The sequence below is a fragment of the Glandiceps talaboti genome, chromosome 8 (genome assembly GCF_964340395.1).
Source record: "Glandiceps talaboti chromosome 8, keGlaTala1.1, whole genome shotgun sequence".
Taxonomy (NCBI): domain Eukaryota; kingdom Metazoa; phylum Hemichordata; class Enteropneusta; family Spengelidae; genus Glandiceps; species Glandiceps talaboti.
The window spans coordinates 6,630,208-6,654,045 of NC_135556.1; the positions used below are offsets into that span (position 1 = coordinate 6,630,208).

The window sequence follows — 23,838 nt, forward strand, 5'->3', positions numbered from 1 at the left end:
CATTGTAAATACAGTTCAAATCTGTCTAGGGGGTATTTGACAACATTTGTATGGTCAATGTGTCCTTCACTATACAATGCAAATGAACAAGGATGTCGTGCTTCAATGTCAGCGTTTTTTAATTGATCCACTCATGGCATCTCCTTGCTGGATGGGCTGACCTCTGATTATAATTTATATAAGTACTATTGCAACATGCTTGTCATGATGGATATATTATTTCATTGAACCAAAAACATATCCACAAAACATATTGTCCATTCTGGAGAAATATGGCAATATGTTGACTGCCTATTCTGGAGAAATATCATGGCAATATGTTGACTGATTTTTTATTCAATTTACTTTGAATAATAACATGTAAGCTTATGTGTTTACGTGATGACACGGTGCAATGTTTCTGTGGATGTTAAAAATGAAAGCTGGGTATACGGAAACAATCCCCAGTTAGTTGGTTTACCTCCGCGGAGATTTGAGGAAACAGATAGCTTGTCACAACGTTCCGCTTGGTCGCCTTCTAAATTAACCAATTCCAATTGCAATTATCTTGAATGTACTTTATATAATCACAATATGTTAATTTAAATATTACTTGTCGGATATCCGAGTGCCAACCAAATTACTTGTTTTTCGCAGTAGAAAGTTAATCAAATAATATTAATATTTGAAAAGGTTATGTTTTCGCATTCTCGGAATTCTGTTTCAGACCCAAAGGGTCACGAAGGGAAAAACGTGTTGATTCATTCCCGTATCTTACACCATTAATGCATTGCTACGATGACAGATTTTGACATGTAATATAACAAGCCACAAAATAGAATGGCAGGAAAGAGGCACTCAACTGAATAAATACAACCGGAAAACGCTTAAGGCAAATCAAGGGTCTGCCTCAGAGTGTAGCACTTTCGTATATATTTCTGTTTTTTACAATTACACTGTAGTAACACTAGTCGTCAAAATTCAATCTTTCAATAACGAATGAGTGAAAGAAGGGAGACCTTGTTTGGTTACATTTGTAATCACTTAAGCTGCAGATGCAGCCAACGGGCAGATTTGTAGTTTGTATTAATTATATGTTGTTTCAGACCAAAATGGCGTTTTTAATAGAATCCACCCCCCCCCCCAACAAAAAATATTGTGGGGAGGGTTTTAGCTGTTCTTATGTACCTTCCCACTGGCGGTGAAAGATATCTGCCCTCCCTCCCTCCCATCGGGTTTAAAGTTGCCCGCCAGCCCACTGCCCACCAAAAATTTTGATCTAATATAATATAATATGACATAATATAATATAATATGATATAGTATAATATAATATAATATAATATAATATTATATTATTAAAATTATATTATATTGCAGAAACTGACAAATACAAAACTCGCACCTAAAACACATTTTTTAAATTCTTAGGATGGATAGTAGGAAACCATTGTGTAACATGAAATGACTGACTCTATTGAATGTCCGACAAAGTAATTTCCCAAAAACTCTAATTTATGGCCCCAGTCAGACTGTTCTATTCATCTCACACACAGTATGAAACGTGATGATTTATTATATACATGGCAGGAGCTATGCAATGACACTGGATAACACAGCAATATAATACCAGCGTACTTACACAGTGGGCTGAAAATTGCATTGTATTTCTCATGACAATTTAATGAATAGATCTTGATACATTTTATTAATGAAGATGGTTGTATTTCTGACGACACTTAAAATTAAAATCAATTAAAATTGACAATCTGCTCGAAAGTTTATGTGACGTCATTGAAATCATCAGTGTATTCAAGGTCATGAGCCAAATAAAAGTTACCTTTCTTGTAAGATCGTGATAGTGTTGACGTCATGACAAATAATGCAACCTTCAAGTCTGTCGTCAAACGTCGTCCATCGTATCATATAAATTACAGCAAATGTATATCGCGCTGCTCAAATTTAAAATGAATTATTCAAATGGACTACGTGTTTCGTCTTGTTTCAGATGATGATAACATGAATACAAAGGTTAACATGAATAAAACATATTTACGAATCGTGTGCCGTTACAAACTCTCTACAGATATAGTAACACGAATTTTAACAATTGAGAGATAAGGTTTACCATGTTATTTTTTCAAATTATTAGCGTCAAAACATACCTGATGCCAATCACCACTTCATACCTTCATAATTTCGTGTAGCGACTAGTTAGCTATAAATACTAGGAAATCATAATTTGACATACTGAGCAGGTATTTTCTTTTACATTCATACATATGTCTGAGTAGACCCTGGTGTATTTATCGAATGAGAATGGAAAAAGAGAGAATGTTCACCTCCATTACACATTGCTAAAGTCAACATTATTTATTGATTTACAAGGCTAGATTTTGTACACCTCATCATTACCATTAAGTTAAACAAGGATATGATAGTGAAAAATAATAAAACGGCATATTGCGAACAAAAAATATCTCAGTTAGAAAACATAGCAAACTAGTAATACCAGTAATGCAGGAAAAACTAAAAAGTCTTCTAGCTGTTGTGAATACAGTATTACATGAAAAACAATCAGAAACTAATGTGTGAGAAAGATCGAATATACTAGAACGTTAAAGAGACACTCGCTTGGTTTATAACATTTTTACTCAAATGACATTACTTTCACAAAACCCAGATTAAAGTAAATAATTGTATAATGTTAATCTCGACACGTGTCTTCTATGACATTACAGTTGTTTCCAGGCATTGTTTGAACAGTTGAGTACATTGTATGGATTCCTCCGACATTTTTATGCGTATAGTAAATTACATCATTGAATTGGCTATGGTTTACTAGGTGTGAGTTCAGTCAATTACAAATGATGGTTTAAACTGACAGTATAATTACTCCAAGGTTTAAATAAGTATGCTTTGATCAGTAAGTAGAATACTAGGAATATCTTTTGAATGTGCAACAAGTTTCTTTTTAATATTAAGACAAAATACTTATTAACTCACTTTGTGCCCCTTTAATTCAACAACTTCAGAAGACCTAGACGTAGTTGTTTGTAAATACAATATAATGCAAGAAAACGTGTGCTCGTTACGTCGAAATGAGATACCTGTGCTACATTCTGTATATCATATCATAATCTCACCAGAGACACAGATTTCAGTAAAACTCAAACCGAGAAAGAGAAAGTTAAATTTTAAACAACTAGGACTTTCTCTTGCGGCTGTATCGGTTATTATTAACAGAAAAATGGCATGAATTTAATGATGGAAAGGAAAATCTAAAAACTGCTATAATATTTATGACTTTAGGTTCGTTTAGATCCACGGAGTGACAAAACTAGAGGAAATTGCCAGTGGTACATGTATGCGGCATGTATATTTTACACTGTTTTTTAGGGTGTGGAAAACTGACGTGGCAAACGTTGGTGTGGTACATCTGTAGAGACTGACGGTCGTCACAGGTTAGGTCTATACGGTTTTTTCCGGTCTAATATTTGACAAAATTCAAAGTTATTCTACTTACTGAAGAATACATAACATTACGTGTTACTGACTGAACTCGAACTCGGCATTCAGGTATAAACAATACGATGACGTAATTTCTTATGCTTATAAAAGAAATGTACAGGAACTCCCTGCTATGTAATCAACAGTTCTAACAGCGCCAGAAGACAATTGTAATGTCATTGAAGGCATGCATTGACAATAACAGTATACTAGAGTATTTTCACTCTAGTTAAAATTATAAGTTAAATTCAGCGTGTGCCACTTTAATAAATGAAAAGGGTGATTGCATTACATCGATGCTTATAGACATTTGGTAAAACAATATGTAAGAGATCGTGATGCAGGACATTTTGGAAGGAAACAATAAATAATAAATCAGATCACTTGAAAGCATAAAATAAAATAGTTTATTTATAAACAGTTATGTTTCCTTAGAATCTTGCACAACACATTTTCCTTCCCTTTCAATCAAATAAACATGAATTGACACATGTGGTTCACATATATTTTGCTTTTATCTTATGATTTATCAAATGTATTCATAAAATGTTATATAAAGGGTATGCTTTATGTATTATGAACATTCAATAATCTACCTTTTTTCAAGATTTGATACAACGTGAGGCTTGATCGATCACATTTTATCTACATCACTGTATTCTAAAACATATGTACGGCTGAATTTACAGAAATATTGACAAGCTGCAAAATTAAATAAACTTCACTGTAAAATAAGTATGTAAGTAATTTCTGAGTCACCGTGATTGTGGTAGGCTACATCAACTTTTACTCAATATTGGAGAATTAGCATATACTACCTTTCGTCAGATTCAAAATTCTAAGTGATATTTGTATACGCAAGTCATAACATGAATGTATATGGGTAAACATAAACTATGAGAGGATAGGTGATAGCGTGCATACTATATAGGTCAATCAACGCTCAGGTGCTTAGCGGTATGGGTTACTATTCAAAAACCAAGAAGGGCGCCCTCAAGTGTTAGCGCTCGATGTTTAATAAATAATTAGTCCTTAACGTTAAATTTTCCCTCACAATATTTTTTTAATTTACAAGCGTAGATTTAATTAAACTACTGATAGTTCCGTTCACATTTTGATCTTTATGAAATCAAAAGCAATTAAAATGCAATTACATGTAATTAATTGTATGTCCTTCCACAATTTGTTGTTTTGACTGGCAGTTTAATTAAAATTGCAATTAATTAAACTAAAGTGTTCCCTCTACACTTTGTTCTTGTAAATTAAAAAGTAATTAAAAATACAAAGTAGCCATAATTTTGTCTTATAAATAAAAAATGGTGATTTACAGATGGAATTTCATTAAATCACTGACCACTCCAATGGGCAATGGTTAAATTTTTCATTCAGCGTGGCTTCAATGAAATTTTCTCTAAATCTGTAATCGGTTTCCACCAAAAGCTTCACCAAAGTTGGTCCTTGCCAGACTCACAGACAGGCAGTCGGCCAACCAGCCAGCCAGACAGACAGACAAGAGTAAAAATATAACCTTCGTCTAAACACCGTTGGCGGAGATCGATAATATTGTACGGTAGACTAATTTTGTAGTTTGTAGAGAGACGCCCTCTCCGTTTGAAACCCATAGCAGCAGCTCATCAGAGTCAAAGCAAGAATTTAAAAACAATAGAAAGAGTAAGAAGATGGTGAAGCAAAAACGATGCTGGTCTATCAGTGCTTGCTTTGACGAATATTACGTCATCGCATGTTATTTCTCCACAATAAGGACCACCGGTGGATTCGTTCTGGACACAAAATTGCACTGCCGTGTATCCATGACAAGCTACACCTACAGATCGAATAAAAACCATATGACATCATCAAATAAATATGAGATAATTAGATGTTATTTCCCAATAGTTTTCTTCGTTAAGCCAAGGAAAAAAAACGAATGGCCTTTATGGCTTTTTTTTACAACTAATTCAACATTTACCCTAATTATAATGCATATGATTTTCCTGATCCAGTGTAAATCGAGATGAAAATTAAGAAAATTACCATCGCCATGCATAATCAAACTAATAACGGTATATTTCGTGTTAGGGGAGTCGGACTATGCAGGTATACTTCTTGACTTTTTTAATTTTTTTAGTTTATGCATCGAGTACAATATTTTATTCTACTCCCAGTATTCAGCTTACCTACCAACCTGTTTAAATATGGACATTTTTTCATTGTTGAAATGAATATCATAAATTCACTGATCAACTGCTATAATACCTTTACAGGCTGTATTGAAAAGTTGAATACTGGTTTCAATGCACTTTGGGGGATAGAAAAAGAAACTGCAATCATAGCTCAGAACTGCGACACTTAAAATAATAAAAAAATACAGATATTGTCAATTTCAGATCAACCACTGAGCTCTTCAAATTTATCATTGATTTTGCCAAACCAGAATTTATCAGTAAAGTGGGACTTTCAAACATGCTTCAGGGGGAGACCAGAAATTGACGAATAGATGAAACAAAGATACTCAAATATTGTCATAAGGGATGTACATATTCAATACACCATAGTTGCTAAACATGAAGCAGTCGTGCTGTGTTCATCAGCTGGGCAATCAGCTATTAAAATGAAAGTCTGTTTTACCAAAGTTAATATTATCAGACTGAGGTTTGTGTACACACAGCCCAAGGACCAAAACTGATACTTTGGAAAACCACTTAGATAATTTATCAGAATAGCAAAGAGGGTTTATCAAATTCAATAAATATTAAACACAGTATTTTGTAAACATTATGTTTTCTGTTCATTTTCTAAATATTTTTTCACTTGAATGTCACGTAATTTCAGAAAATAAAATCCAGTCCCTTTGCTTTCCCAGTGAATTAGCCCACTGAATTTAATTCAAGAAAAATGACTCCAAATGAAATTAAAACTGATATCACTAATGGACATGAAACAGACAGTAGTGCAATATGAATTATTGAAAGTGACAGAGAAACTGACAATGCTGAAAGTACTTTTGATAATAGTGATAGTGATACTGAAGAAACAATTCCTGCACACTCTCGAGGGCAGGATTTGCAACTCATTTTCACCTAGTTAAAAAGAATGTGGGTTTTTCCCATACCCCCCCCCGAAAAAAAAATACAGCGGAAAGATTTTCCTGGGAAAAATTGATGCCCCCCCGAAATAAAATCTGTACACTCCCCTTACCTCTATTTTCTTCGTTTATTGTCGTTTGTTCGTTTTTATTGTTCCGGGAGTGGGAGGCGGCGATCACACCAAAAACAATAAAATCGAAAACAAACGATAAAGGAAGAAAATAGAGATAGATAAAGTAATTAAACAGAGTCGTATTTACCACATCAGATCTTAATCAGATTGAAGTACAATGTACGAATATCACTTGACACAATTAAAGGTCTTGCGCCCAAGGCTTTTTGGTCAACTTCCGAACTTCTCAACATAAAAATACTTACCGTACTCCCCAGCTTTCGATGCTGCAATCATAGCGCCATTAAACTGAGGATACTTGGCAGCGATTCTCTGTAAGGCGTCATGGGCTGCTAGTGCTGGAGGCATGCCATTCCGCATATTTTCAACCGTCTGATAACTGTGAATGATAGATATGAGAACGTTGACAATATCTGATTTAGAAAGTTTCGTGATCTCACTATCTCAAGATGATGTCATGAAAAGCCTTGTGACGTTTGATTTGTTCGGAGTGATCGCCGCCTTCCCACGGCGATCACTCCGAACAAAACAAACGTCACAACACGATGAATAGAGGTAAATAAGGATATCTAGCCGCTTTCACCACATCGGATTTTAATCAGATTGGGTATTCTCCTACCTTGGAAGGAATCTGATCATTATGTCACCATCGCCAGTCGCTGCAGCGCCCCCAACGTCATTATCAGCATAGGAACCTGCGCCTGGTATTGGTGAATCTCCCACACGACTGAAATTTTTTTTTAAAAAAACATTTGTTGAAGACTTTGTTCAATTATTTACTGGATCAATGAATCGAATAGAAACGACCAAACTTATTAAATATTCCACTATTCGAACTATGAATAAATTCATTCATTGATAAATTAAACTTGACCTACCCTGGGATTTTGTGGTTAAGGCCATTGGTGGAGGCACCAACTGCTACATTTGACTCTCCATCGATAACAACAACTCCTGTACAAAAAAACACAAGGGTGGGGGGGAGAACTGTCTGTAAGTGATCCTCGTAATATTTATTATTATTGACATCCCACTAAAAAGTATTTGAATATGAAGTTGTTATTTTAAACATTGTGCCATGGAACCGTCGTGGACTAATGGACAAAATTGTTATGTATTATAAAAAGTGCTTCCATAGGAAAATAATGGAGAACGGGCACGTTCACAATTAGTACTGTATTTTGTATTGTTTGTACGACAATAAAAATATGCAAAGTAATATTTTGTTTCATTACATACGGTAAAATATCCTTGGGAAAGAAAAGCAAACAAACAAACAAAACAAAAAACAAACAAACAAAACTCAAAACAAACAAAAACAAACAAACAAACTAAATTTTACCGTATGGAAGATTGCTTCTGGTCTTTTTCGAAAATATGAAGGGAATTTTAGTGTTCACTGTTTTATCAAATCTTAAGGAATTCGGTAATCTTTTATTTTTCCATAAAGTTTAAAGAATTGGCGGCCATATTGAATTCTAAATTTAGACTTCATATTCTGGCCACTATCTTTAAAAAAATATACGGTGGCCCCTGATTTGAAATTGACAGAAATCACTATTTAGACGAAATAATTAGATGATTACCTATTGTATCGTGGTTATATGGTGTGCTATATTCTTCCGTTTGAAGCTGTGCTGTCGCTGAAGTTTGTTTTGGTGAGTACGGGCCACAAGACTCGCTGGGATCGGGTTCAACATCCTGTAGGAAAACAGTTTGAAAAAAACACCCCGCATCATAACATACACATGTCAGCCTCGACAATTCTGAAGAATGTTGCAGTTGAAAGCTGGATAAGACAACACATTTTACAAAAAAGGCTATATTCTAGACTACTGTAATGTACGCCGCCGGTGTCGGGACGCTCAATCATCGGCCCTTTCAAAGACCACGGCCGTTGAGGGCGTAGCGACACGACAGTTTATGTACATACAAAATATGTAATCTGTGGATGAATATACGCCTCGGGGACTAATTTCCCGGAAAATCAGAGTTCTCTATTAAAGTCTTTCCAAGTTTTGCCATAAAAAAGCTTGTTTCTTGTCTTTTTGAAACAACAATTTAAATTAATGATTTCGGGTTCACCATCTTCAAGGTGTTCTCAAAGAAATGGACAATCGTTCACTTTCCCACAAAGTTAACACAGTATTCGGCGGCCATATTGGATTCTTGATATCATTTGACATCTATTCAAAGTAACAGCATGCATTGTTTAAGAATTTTAATCCGAGGCGCATACTACGTTACACTGAAATGTCATCAGACAGAACTCAGCGACTATAGATCCACAGAGATTTTAACACGTGACTAGTACAATACAACTTCAGACTAGTCTAGTTAATATACAGTATCGTTACCATTTACACCTCCACTCACAGTATAGTCAAATTCATTACTCTAGAAGTCTTAAGATGCATGAGATGCAATTTAAAATTCATCCACAGCCACCCACACAGTCATTAACATCATGTCTTTGTTAATCAATCTCAAAATTCTAACCAATAACACAGTCCCTCATAAAGTTAATGTTTATTGGGACAGTTATATAATATTCAAATATGGTATATTTGTCAGCTCAGGATGCTACTTATACACTGTTTACATCACTGTAGCAGTTAGGGTTCACTGATTGGATAAACAACTATTTGTGCTGATTGAGGGAATTTGACCAGGCATGGTTTTAGTTAGAAACCATGTTGGCATCCAGACTAACTTCAGACGTGGTCTGAGATACAACTTACCACCCAGAAGTTCGGGCTGCAGTCGTTATCTTTCCAATTACCGTACACCTCCCTATATACAAATAAGATAAACAAAAATAAAAAGAAGCAAGAGATGATAGAAATCATATGTAATGCAATTACAGCGAAAATAATGTTGGTTTGGTGTTTCATTCACGTAACATGACATTTAATACACACACTCGGACAACTTCTAAATCAAATCAAATCAAATCAAATCAAACCAAACCAAACAATTACAAAGGTGCCGTGCAACAGTCAAGTTGATATATTGATTATCAGTTAGAAAAAAAACCAATTGTAGTCTTTAAAGTCCTTGTGTAATGTTTTCCTTAGAAGTCTGTTTTTACTGCACAGTGAAAGAATAGCAATGCTCATCACTGTTCAATATGATTGGGTGGATCCTATCGTGTTTATTGTGTCTCTGTTATTGTTAGTCCGGAATTGAAATGTGTCTAATGCCCCATGAGTGAAACACCAAATCAACATCATTTCTACTGTAAGGTAGAATGGTCGTTGAGGGCGGAACTGTTCAAGAACTCCTCGCCAGTTTAATCAACAATTTTTGATTTTGTTTAAGGAGTAATTAGATTCCATTGGAATTTTATTGAAATTCGTATACGTTTTCATGATCATAATAAGTATGATAAGACATTCGATAGGTCCATCTATTTTTGAATAAATGGCTCATTATAGGTTAGTTATTATACATACTCATTATAGGACTTCAGTTAAACATTATTCACACATAATGAATGGCCAGAGGAATATAATGATTACCTGTTATACTCAGTTGAGAGGTTCTCTGCCTTCAGACCAACAAAATCAGTAGCAAAGTCAGTTGCTAGTAAGAATAGAGGAATGACGATAACTGAGTTCACAACTAGCAATGTATGTGTATATACTTGCAGACACTTTATCAACAAGTCGCTTGTATAATAGAAGTATTCAGCTACACGGTATCATAGCATAGCAAGCATGTCAAAATACCCAAATTGTATAGAAAGTACCCCTAGTGTGAATCTGAAGAGTACTCCAAATATATCAGAATTGTATTTTGCGTTAGCCCAAAGTGTACCAAGAGTAGGCCTATCCAACATTTATACAAAGCGTACCAAAGTTGTACAAACATTGTTTTCTCATTAATACTTCTAAACTTTTATCAAAAAGCGTAATCAGTGTATTAGTATCATACGTGAACAAAAAGTATCCAAGCTTTACCCGTAAAAGTTTGATCATGAAATTATTCCCGTCACTTTTGACAAATGACATGGGAATATAGTGAGTGTGGCCGTTCAATAACCAACCAACCATGCATGCATATCATAACATAATAACATCATGACAATAATAATAATAATAATATAATATAATATAATATAATATAATATAATATAATATAATAATATGTTTATCGTAAAATACGTTCCATTGAGACAGTTTAAAAGAATTATGTAAGTGAGATTTACTCAAATGTGCACCATGATGCATTTTATTTGTGGGTTATACTTCCATGATTTCAGACATTAACTTTTAGTAAACTGTCATATCGGCCGTGATATTTTGATTCGTTGTTGGGTGCTGGTTAACATGACGTGATAAGTGTTGATTTACTTATTGACTTTTTTATATAGCAGTAAGCCGCACATTCGGAATAATCTTACCGAGGTCGCCAACTATCAACGAATGGAGAGTGTAGTCTAGTACATGTCTTGCCACTGATGTCGCTCGTTTTATTCGTCTGATTCCCCCTACGGCACCAACATTGTGAGTTATCCTGAGATTTAAGAAAAACGGTCAAGACTAATTATCTAACTTTTAAATACCAATTTGATACCAACGTACGAACAAAAAAAACGCCTACTCTTGGCCAAATCAACATATAACTCACATACCCAATGTTTTGGCTGATAATACGTCATAAGGGTAGGGATTTGATGTCTATGGTTTCTGAAAATGAACTTACCCATCCATAATCATGGCATCAAGAGTAGCTTCACCGTTTTCATCTACCCTGTAATATAAAATATACATCAAATGTTGTAAATACCTCGGCATAATAAAATTGTCTGTGTACATATTAATTATCGTGGTCACTGTCACTGATAATCGACTTGTAAACGTATTTGCTGGTATTTGCGTTTGTATTTAAACGCGTAAGCAAGCTTATATGCAATTTATCATCGCACTGTACATGTACAGTACAGTACAGTACAGTACAGTATGGTACAGCCTACAGGACAGTACGTTACGTTACGTTACGTTACGGTATGGTACGGTGCAGTACAGTACAGTACAGTACAGTACAGTACAGTACAGTGCAGTGCAGTACAGTACAATACAGCCTACAGGACAGTACGTTACGTTACGTTACGTTACGTTACGTTATGGTACGGTGCAGTACAGTACAGTACAGTACAGTACAATACAGTACAGTACAGTACAGTGCAGTGCAGTACAGTACAGTACAGCACTGTAGTACAGTGCAGAGAAGTGCAGTGCAAGACAGTTCAATTCATTTCAGTATGGTACGGTATGATATAGCGTTGTGTTGTGTTGTGTTGTGTTGTGTTGTGTTGTGTTGTGTTGTGTTGTGTTGTTTTTGGAAGTATCATACTTTAACTTCGTCAATAGATACTTACTTTCCTTCATATCCAACACTGTATCGACATACAGACGGATAGTCTTCACAAAACGTACATCCATTTTCTACAGCGTCCAGTGCACTTCCCCCTTCCATCAATGTATTGTATGCTGAGAGGTGATTGAAGAAAGTGGCGATCAGTTTTATATTTTCACGAAATATTCTACATTTCGCCGGGTTAAATTTGGTAAAAAGTATGCAAAATGTATATATTAATTGATCATTCATTGACAACTACACGTGACCAACTTAAAGTAGTGCCAGTGGCACCGCAGCATAGTTGAGTATTGTATTGGGTTGATTCCATTTTGTTACTACAGAGCAGCTGAATAATTAATATTGTTTGCAGTTGACAGTGTCATTAACGACTGTGGCTTTCCTGGTTTCGATATAAGCACCTAGAAGTGTACCCGAAAAATTATTGGCACCATGTCTGAACATATAATTATAAATGCTGCACCCTACTCTGAACCATTCCAATCAGAGTGTAATCATGCAAATCAACGTCAACGTCCAAATAATAGATACGACAAAATCAACCCATCACGTGACGCCAATTCAACTGCCTGTCACAAGATCATTAGTCGGTCCAGGGTAGAGGCTAGAAACTATTATTGTCAGTCAAAATAACAGTAAGTAAAGTCAGTATGATATAGACTGTATTTATATCATATCAATACATAGTTTTAGCTTGTTTCTGTCCAAAATGATCTTGCCTAAGTGAGATTGCAGGATTGTATCCACGGAAACGAAGCCAACAATGTACCATTCGGAATGCAATGCATTGAGAACTGTGAATAATATCGCCGTATTAAAGTGAGAACAAAAACGGTTGGCATTTCGACTAGATTCGACAAGTGTGACGTGATATATTTTCTTCACTGATAATATTACGACTTTGTATAAATCAGTCTCGAACTAATGTTTAATCATATAAGTTAATTATACACTCATAGAAGAGAGTAATACCTGAAATATGTTTTAGTGTCTCTGAAGACAAACAAAACAGGGACATTGCTAAGATGGTTAGAATCTAGATTAATAAAAGAGTATTATAATTAATCAATTGCCCTTGTCCTGTTCTCCTAAAGAAATAACTCGTCTAAGACAACATACTAACAATAATGAAGATTAAATTGAGTTGAGACGAGGGACACAATTGAGTGTTTTGGAGAATCTAGACATGGTTTATAAGAACCGTTTGTAAAATGTTCTTACAGTGTGTTGGGTCAAAATCCACAAATGATAGCCATTATGTAGTATCTCGTTATATTTTATCACCATGGAGATGTAAAATATGCGATTTATGTGGTTCTTAATCGACAGCCATTAGCTCCAAAGCCACCCTTATATATCTATGCTCTTTTTTTTGCAGCCAATTTAATGTTCATTGTAAAATAAAACCGTGACAAACACTGCAATTTTCTTATTCTAGCTGATGGTCGACAGCAAAGTAAGAGAAAAAAAATAAAGACATCACGTTGACCCGTTTACATCGCTCCTCGTACCCTGGTTATCTCAACTACTGTGTACATGAGATAAATGGAGTACCTAGAGCGCTGTAAAGAGGCTAATCGCGCATATAAAGTTGCTGGATTTTTCACAAAGTTATCAGTTTATTGAAACTGATAACCTCTCGCACTTCACAACCATAAAGAGATCAGGATATAAGCTATCTACATTCCCACATCAAAAACACAAATAGGGCAACTGATAAAATAAAAATGTTGTCGGGACACAGTCTATCATGTAAATATAATTTACTGTTTTTAATGTTCAGATCATGGCACAGCCTTGTAAATCACCAACGAGTAAGTAAGTAGATTGTGACTATATTGAACTCAGTGTAGCTTAACCATGTCCATAGATTAAATTAATAGGTGCACTTAATGTCAATTTGCAAATTCCGGAAGATTAGGGTGGAGACGCTCATCAGCGGTTGCTATATATTTGCTAAGAAAAAACCATATAATGCATAACTGATCATAATGAGTCAATACCAGAGATAATACGGATGGCTAGAGGCTATCCGGGGCTCCGAATTTTAAAATCTCTCTTCACTTCGCTATCTTGGTAACACTGACAGATTCGAAGCCACCGTGGCCACGGATACCGTCTAGATTAAAGTGCGCATATTTGGGGTGTAAATTAAAATGAGTTCCCGCGGAGGTGGGATATTTTTTCTGCAATATAAGGATAATATATATAAAGAAATATGCGACAATGCGATAGAAGTTTTTTGTCACAAACACTATTGGCCCGGGACTACCACATGGTGTGTGTGGGGGGGGGGGAGATAATATTGATGATCACCAGATTTAAACTGAATGCCCGATCCGTAAGGGTGATCTTGCAATTTCATGATTTATGCAAGAAATTTAGCTCTACATCTGTGATTTTTTTTGAAGTCTCAGTGAGTTATTATCAAAAATGTTGTTCAATGCTCGTATCCTATTCTCAACACAGGAAAGCTTGCCATCCTTGACTTTCGTGATCCCCTACATTCAGGAGTGTGGACAATTACTTATTGTTTACGAAATCATATATATTACATTACACACATACCATTAACTACATTAAAACAATATTCCATTCACAACAACAGTTCCAAGTAAGCTGTCTTTTGAAAATAATGTACCACACATTACACTTAAGAAAAAGAAGGCAATTTAAATTGTGTGATTTTAAGTCATTTCTTCAGAGTATATATTATTTAGAAAGAAGGGACAGTTTGTCACAATAATTTAATCTAAATACCAATGAATATCACTGCTCAAATTTATAATTTGTTTTTATCAGACAAGGACCAAGAACATGAAAATTAGTGAACATATCATTGCATAAAAACTTGGAGAAATCCCAATCTTGTTACCACTTGTTCCATTTTTACCTTCCGTAAGGAATATTATTAATATTATTAATATTATTCAATATAATTTAAAACATACATTTGCGATACTAAAGCACACCTGTCCTGAAAATATTAATGATGTAGCTTTTAGTTTTAATAAGTTATTGAAAGAAAAAAATTGTTTCTAGTCAGGAAATGTTGTCTAAAGTGGTACGACGATGCAATTTCTTTTATGTTACTAAGTCTACTATTCATTGCAGTCACTGTTCTTTTGATTTAGTACTTTAGTACTTTAGCTGTATTTGGGACAGATGTCAAAGGCTTGTTCATGATTAGTTCTGCAGTTGTCTTCACTGAAGTGGCAATTAATGTAGGGAGAGTTACGTTTGTGTTTTCCCAGACTAAATTGGCTGGACAAACATGGAAAAAAATTGACTCGGGAAAAGGTGGGAGTATTTAAGTGATGTGCCCTGATCAGAAACCATTCTCTTTTTTTTCCCTTTAAAACTGTTTCTAGGTTGAGTGCTAAGCTACAATGTTCACATTACATGTTCTGGTTGGCCAGGAGATTGCTACAGCAAGGGGCAAACAGCAATCAAGAAAAACTTACAAATGATAGTCATACAAACTTAAAACTAATTTGTATGAAATTACTTTTACTGGCTGTGTATAATGTTTTCTTCTGCTATATCAAATGACAGCAATAAACATTGTAAACTTGATACTGAAAGCTGACATTTGATGCCCATGATTGTAATTATTTTCAGATTAGCACAACAAGTTATTTATTCTCCATGTCTGACTGGGGAGAAATACATCGACCGCGACCGTCCATGACATGCCAGTGACCACTCAGTGTCTAATGATTCGCATGTCACGGTCAACATCATGCAACACGATCCTCTAACACGGCTTTTTTGGAATCAAAATACACATGTTCTCATTTTGTTTCCGTTTATCTAGCCCATTCACATATTAAAAGCATACTCCATCTTTTAAAACTTGGTTTAAAATAGCTTCTGTGGCAGACAGATGTTTCGATTTCCCGTAATAAGTTACGGCCCTGAGTGTAAGTATTTCGGTCACGTCAGTAATGAGGTTAGAGGTCACGAGTCTAGTCACGGTAGACAAAACACGTAAAGAGAGACGTCCATTTCAGCATTTCATCTACCCTGTCTGATGTTTCAATTCAACGGTTGATCAAAGTTGATCTTTTTGTTGCAATGTTCATTTTATAAATAGTACTGTGCGTTTGTCTCTGTACCTTATGTTTGATGTCAACGACACTGTTCCCTATTGTCGGAGTCAGTTCATTTATCTTTCACGTTAGGTTACACTTGTAAACACACAGCGTTGTGGCGCTATAGAAAATCTCAGCCAAGCTAAAGTTGCGAGCAACTCACCATATTGATTGACTATTATGAACAATGCACATATTTCTGCTATCAAAATTATAGCCTATAGGGGCGCTTTGTCAGTTCAACAACCAGCGGCTCATTATTATATGCTTGCAATCGAAAAACAACAACAACAACAAACGCACACTGTACATGTAACCTACCAACATGTGTCGCATTTGGATATTCCCAGGTGACGATAACTACAGGCAACTCGGCAGCCCATCCTGTATTGATACACAGAAGATGAAATATTAGCGGTATCACTATACCAGATTTCTCCATCATGAAACCAACGATGTGCAACTGTAGACCACTAAAGGCACACAACTTGAATGTGCAGAAAAAGTATGAACAGTGACTCTTTGTTGCTAAAATGTTAGCTGACACCGTAGGCCTGAAATGTACATGTAGCTGAAAGAACTGGTATAGCTTTTATAAGCCACCACCTAATATGGAAATTAGATGTCACGTGATGTAGTAGAGAAACACAATCTGTAACATCTGCCATAACTTACTAGTACTAGTAGTACAATTGAATATTGTATTAACGTATATATTTAAGACTATTCAATGAAAACCGCAGGTGACTTAAAGGCCCATGATTCACTCCGAGGTTCTCGCATTAATGCTATCTTATCAGTGATCTTATACGAATTAAACAGGAGTCTTTGACATCAAGCATATATTTTGTTTTTGTTGATTTGTGAAGAAAAAAAATACTTTAACAAATACCATAGTCGATCCTGCTATATGTAAGCAACGAATGGCACTGTTAACAATGTACTATTTTCGTTTCATTTTATACTAACACAACCTAGTGCAGCGTGCGAAATTAACGCCGGTCCTTCGGCCCGAGACCAACAGATTTCCGTTCGGACCGACAGTTTTTTCAGAATTACAACAACGTATCGGTCCTTATTATGACCGACTGAAATTTGGAGTAAATAATAACATTTATTCAAAGATATATCCAATTTCACCTACATGAATCTGATCTTGTGTTACCTATTTCACAGGGCTATTTCACTCTCGACATGCATCTCGTTCAAGTCAAGCGACACAGAGCTAGCTCGCTCCGTGTTGTTGTCAATTAAATGTTGATATCATGTCTACATACATGATAGCATTTGCTGTATGAAATTATGTTAGCAAACACATGATTGGCTGAATTTCTCTTTATTTTTGTCTTGTCTAATCAGAACGTCTTAGACATTCAGACTCATTTTACGCATCCAGCGCATGCGTCTTTTTCCGCCATGACATCGTAATCATTTTATCATTGTTGTAAAGTTTACTGTTCGAAGTGTATGAAACTTTTAACGTGCTTGAGACAGTTCCACATTGTATTTATAAAGTATGTGGCGATATTTAATGAGCTTCCGAAGAAGAAGACGAAACAGACACTGTTTTTTTTAAAGGCTGGTATTAAAGCCGGTAAATGTTAGCGGGTTTCCCGATCAATTTACCGGATTCCCCCATGTGTGTGGCCATGATCAAAACAAACTGACGGAAAACATATAAACTACTCTGAAAAAAGGCGTTTTAACTAATAAGGAAGGCGGGTACACTTCGTAAAATATCTTCAGTACGGTAGTTTTTTTTTGTAAAAATAGTTTTAAAAAATGCGTAGTCTGATTGCTTTCAATTTGATGAATATGATGATGTACGTCCTGTCATGTTGTAATCAACGTAAAAACTTAGAAATGTTGCATTTTTGTTGCCATTGTTGTATCTGGAAAATTACTGCATCATGCCAAACACGGGTTCATAGTGGATGACACATTACAGTACAGTTACCATATCACGTTCCCACGTCTGAAAAAAAATCGCACTGCACTGTAAGACATGTTTAGCCATGATAGTTATCTTCATCATGGTCAGATTTCTTACACAAACAACCAGTGACGATACTCAATACACCACGGTAGGGTATACGGGTAGGGCTATGGGGGGGGGGGGGGTGGCCCTTCTGTAGACGAGGAAGACGAAACCGCTCCGTGTCACTGTGTGGATGGAAATTGAAATAAAGCAAATACACAATTTTCAAGAGGGATAGTTATGTGACAAAACCTTCTGCTATGATGAATTTGTGGGTCTACGTTCGCTAAGAGTTGGAAAGCTACATCAGCTGTTGCCACATACGATGAATCTGACATTGGATTATGTGATTCAGAATTTAGTGAATCGTACAGAGAGGAAGGAGAGGACTGTGATCTCTTAGAGATTGCAGATAATGTAGATTTATTGATTCATTCACCCATATTATCTACAATCTATGGATATGTATTTCTATGGTGGAACGAATACATTCAGTCTCAGACCACTATAGTCTATAGGAACAGATTATGCGAGAATGAATATTCATAGTCTCTGGGTTCATAGTTACAAATGAAAACCTCTACTCACAGAGTCAAAAAGTACTTGCTTGTGAAAATTTACTTCCAAGTTATTTTTTGACTCTGTGAGTGTAAATTTTATGAAATAATAGTGGATAGTGAACAATTCGTTGTTCTCTCTTTTACTTTTATATCTAAAGATATGTTGTATCATATAAAAGTTCAAAATCATTTAATCTGTAAATGGGGGGGGGGGGGTGTAGATACAGGTCGTGAACGTGAACTGCATTGAGTATGGACCAGCAGTTTTCCTTAAGGACCAGCAGTATTTGCTACATGTCGGTCCTTATGACCAGTAGTCATTTTCCCTTAAGTTCCCACACTGACCTAGTGTAGAGCATGGTGTCTGAAGGTTATCCGTGGCATAGTCTCTAGACTACTAAAAACCACCCCTCGCGGTTTATTATACCCCCCCCCCACACACACACACACTTACTCGATTCAGGTTATGACATTATCGACAGCTACCCCCACTCCAACCCCTGTAAAGATCAAACAAACAAACAAACAAACAAACAAACACAAACAAACATGATACGACATGTTGTCTTTTTGCTGTACTAAGAGTACAACGAATCGTTTAATATCCGCAATAATATATTTTCATGTATATAATATCCTCTGTTATTCACAATGTATTGTACACATGACTTGTGTTCTAAGAGAGTACATATAGTGTATATTCAGTTGCTATGTCAGCTGTGAACTTGTCAACAATGCTCTGACTCGTGACAGGTCAATTTGAAGCACAAGTTTATATTCGTGATGGTGAAATTTGGGTATTTATCTTTATATGTTATAGATTAACTATGTATAATGTATGTTATTTACTAACTTCAAATTTCAATTCGTCATAAGGTAACTATAACTCTGCACACTTTTGGTACATAAATCTGTTGATATATCTCTAACCGCGTTAATGTCCACAGGAACTTGAAATTGATCAATAAATACACAGGCCTAAATACACAAATAAATGAACTAAAAAAACAGATAGATAGATAGATACATACATAGATAGATAGATAGATAGATAGATAGATATCAGGAGGTAGATAGATAGATACATACATCCATCCATCCATCCATCCATACATACATACATGCATACATACATACATACATACATACATACATACATACATACATACATACATACATACATACATACATACATACATACATACAATAAACAAACAAACAAACAAACAAACAAATAAATAAATAAATAAATAAATAAACAAATAAATAAATAGATAGATAAAAATTTATATATGACTAGGCAAAAAAAAAGAATTGTTTCTGGTCAGGACAGTTTACAGGACCCGATTTTTTATTTATTTATTTATTTAGTTCTTTAGAGCAAGTGTGTATATGGGGCAGATATTTGCTTGTTCATGTTGTCTCTGCAGTTGTAGTAAGACACTATAACACGGGGTATTTAAGTGATGCGTGCGCTGACTAGAAACAATTCTCCCTTTTTTTGGCCATATGTGTGCATATATATATATATATATATATATATATATATATATATATATATATATATATATATATATATATATATATATATATATATATATATATATATAACTCAGTGAGTATCAATCTGCTAAGACAGTGCTCTATACCGCAGTGGCAGAGCGTAATAGTTTTGTATCAGACAAAACAAAACTATATTTTGAAGGCTTGGGCAAGTTGTTTTGAAAAGTACTTGCCCCAAGGGGCAAGGAGAATTTCTTATGATTATTGATCAGGGATGAATTTTTGCCTGTGTTCATGCTGTACTTATAGTGTGAAATGCATGTTAATTTTATGAAACATATATGGTTACGTTCATTATAGGACCACATATAAAAAAATACATGTTGGCAATTTTTATCTTCAAAATTAGTCTTAGGGGGCTAAAAATAAAATGTGGCCCCAAGACCCTATTCTTAACCATTGGTTAGGCAATGAAAACCCATGAATCCATGTGATTATAGTCAACTTCCATTGATATGGCCTTAGCAACAGCCATTAATGCCAGTATATTTTGCAAAGATAACAACATTTTTGGTTAGTCAGGCCAAAAAAATATCAAAACATGTATGAAATATGCCTATCAACAAGACCATGTCCATAGCAACAGTCAGAACATTATGTATATTGTAAAGATAACAACAGTAATTGGTAGGTATATATAAGGGCAGCCTTAATTCTGTTTCTCATGACCCAAACGACCCTAAATGTCTTCAATTAGATGAAAACAAATTTAAATCGACGCCCTATATGGCAGGGTTAGGAAAACCATGAGTGAATGAAAATTATTTTTTATCGCTGAAATTTTGGCAAATTCAATAAAACAAACAGTTCAAATGTTCCTTCTGACTTTACTTGCCATTTCTAAGTCATTCAGAATGTTAAAATATGATTATGAATCGAAGTAATTTAGTACATACATTAATGATAACAAAGTGCATGTGTCATAAAGTTTGATAATACCGTATAGCCCTCATGAAATGCCTTTAACAACGATTCATTTACTTTTTAACATGATATTTCTACAGAACATAGAGGGAGAACTGAATACAGAACAAATAACAAAAACGTTCTAACTGAAAGTAGCTGCCATATTGACTTTTTCCATTGCTCTAGAATGTATCTCAATTGGTCAAAAGTGGGGGTGAAACATTCTGAAGGTTTCTAAAGGTGTTTTACTGAGTGATGTTTCTTTTCTATCTAATATTTGCAGGAGGTCCAATTTATGTAACTTGTATGCTAATATTGAGGTAAAATTTCAAATTTTGTGTAGACCTAAACTTGGACTCTATATCCTGTGTAGAATGTACCTGTCCAGCATTCAATACTACATGTGTAGATACGTATTAAAACCAGATGCCAGATCTGAAAAGGAATATTTTTAATGTGTGTATGTACACTTGATAACAAGCGACTTCTGTCGTTTAGATTTCAAAATCAGTTAAAGAGATTTCGAAAAGGACCGTACACAAACGGAGTTGCAAAACTACAATCTCCACGATCACATCTGTTGTAAGTATTCATTGCAGATTTGAATGTCGTGTACTAGTATATGTTTTGTTGTATTGTCATGTGTGTTGGCGATTTTTCGCCCAAAACTCAACATATAATCTATACACTGAAAGTTTATTTTTAGGACCAGACAGACTATTACGTCGCATTATATAAGCTTACACTCAAATGTTATGTTACAACATGACCGCAACGTTCACAGGCACAGACAAACCGATAAAAGAGTCGCGTGAACCACAGACAATTACATGTATGTGCATGAACCTACAACAGAGGGGCGTGCCCGGTGTTGTTTTTGTACCAATATTTGTCAGTTTGATAGTGATAAGAAGTAGCCTTTTTTTCGTTCTGATCACAGGCGTTTCTATATAACTCCTGCAATGGTAGTATATGTACAAATATACAGCGTCAAAATGATTTAATGTGTATGTATACATATAATGGGAATATTGATTAACGTTCAGTATATGCAGTTGTCATGGGGAGGGTCATGTTTTACAAAATGGGACAAAGGGGAGGGTCACTTTTTACGAATGGAGAATGGGGGGAGGGTCATGTTTTTCTTAACAGACCATGTGTGATTTCCTCCGCCCCCTGTAAATACTGAAGGCTCCCTAAACCAACCAGAGTATTCAAAGTAACTGAAATAATTCATGGTTGGCGTACATTTTTGAAAGAATAGCAATCAGCAACATCAAACAATACAGGAAATCAAATAAACCTGAAGCATCATACATAATATGGAAATGATATGCAAATAAATAAGCCAGAATTTATAATATTGTGATTAAAATGCAAAATTATACAACAGTCTACAAGTTTATCGTCTACAGGATGCCCATAAGTACATTTGTACACCGGCGTGGGCGTTACTTGTCAAGCGACAGTGATTAATCGGGCGATCAGCCAATCAGGTGTCCGCAAACTTCCCGCTTCAAAATCCAGGGAGCTGAGAATATGAGAAATACCATCCGGGTAATGAAAAGTCCATACCCGGAGTATATTAGACAGACATGGTAATGAAAGTCAACATCCGGAGTATATTAGACAGACATTGACTCCCAACAGGAAGATGTTTGTATCGAAGTATCGAGTTTGTTATCAACCAGAAAGAGCTGTCAAAATGAATGATTGATGATGGCGAAAGCCCAACCAAATAAACGTCAATAGCTTGGTTAGTGTGTGTGAACCTTTCAGTAGCTAAGCATGTCTTGTCGAAAGCGACGCTTCGCTCAGTTTACATTTAAGAACATGGAGAGTACAACTTCATTGATGTATGTCTTCTAACTCGAATGTAAAAATATCCTCTGAGAAAATGCACAGTACAGCAGACACTGTATTTGAGAACTTGTAGTGTGAAGTGAGTGTCTAATTTTGTTAGGGAGTGTATATGTGTATTAGCTACAGTGTATACATAGCCCGGAAGATATGCAGACATGCACGATGGCGCAGATACTGTTATTATTATTATTATTATTATTATTGTTGCGGTGGTATGATAGCAGTGTATGAGTTATCTCCGGAGTATATTGGAATTCGAACTCAATACACAACAAAGGAAATTAGCCGGTGTACAAAACAGATACAATCCGGCCAATATGCGCCTCGCTACCGCTCGACGCATATTGGTCGGATTGTATCTGTTACTTATACAGATATAAAGCAATCGTACAGTTCACATATTTTAATTTGCCATCAATATACAGAAAAACCATGATTTTACATCATTTATGAAATTGCTGCAAAAATTACCCTTAATATTGAAATAAAAATTGCCAACATGTATTTTTTAATTGCTCAGATGATGGGGAACACAATGATATATGTTGGCAAAAATTAACATGAATTTCACACGAAACCCAAAAATCTGCCATATGCCCCCGCACTATTATCAGACACTACACATGTCTGATAGGACTTTGGATACATTGTATAACCAAGGTGCCAACAAGTCTGGAAAATTATAACATTGTAGCAATATTGAGAAGACGTCTTTCTTGACTGACCACTTTTCAAAACAATCTGGACCAGCTGTTCTTGACATACTTTGTTTACTATATCAAGA

At 35.3% G+C, this 23,838-nt stretch overlaps 1 protein-coding gene across 1 annotated transcript; it reads right to left on the bottom strand.

The window, feature by feature from the left end:
* Positions 1-3,919: 3,919 nt before the first annotated feature.
* Positions 3,920-16,744, bottom strand: LOC144438958 (N(4)-(Beta-N-acetylglucosaminyl)-L-asparaginase-like). The gene is made up of 11 exons (XM_078128189.1): positions 16,506-16,744; positions 12,092-12,203; positions 11,416-11,463; positions 11,114-11,226; positions 10,230-10,293; positions 9,450-9,501; positions 8,295-8,409; positions 7,587-7,662; positions 7,328-7,435; positions 6,954-7,087; positions 3,920-5,314 (listed from the first exon to the last, which is right to left on the bottom strand). The coding sequence occupies exons 1-11, from the start codon at positions 16,627-16,629 to the stop codon at positions 5,130-5,132; spliced, it is 1,131 nt and encodes a 376-aa protein (XP_077984315.1). The 5' UTR covers positions 16,630-16,744; the 3' UTR covers positions 3,920-5,129.
* Positions 16,745-23,838: the final 7,094 nt, after the last annotated feature.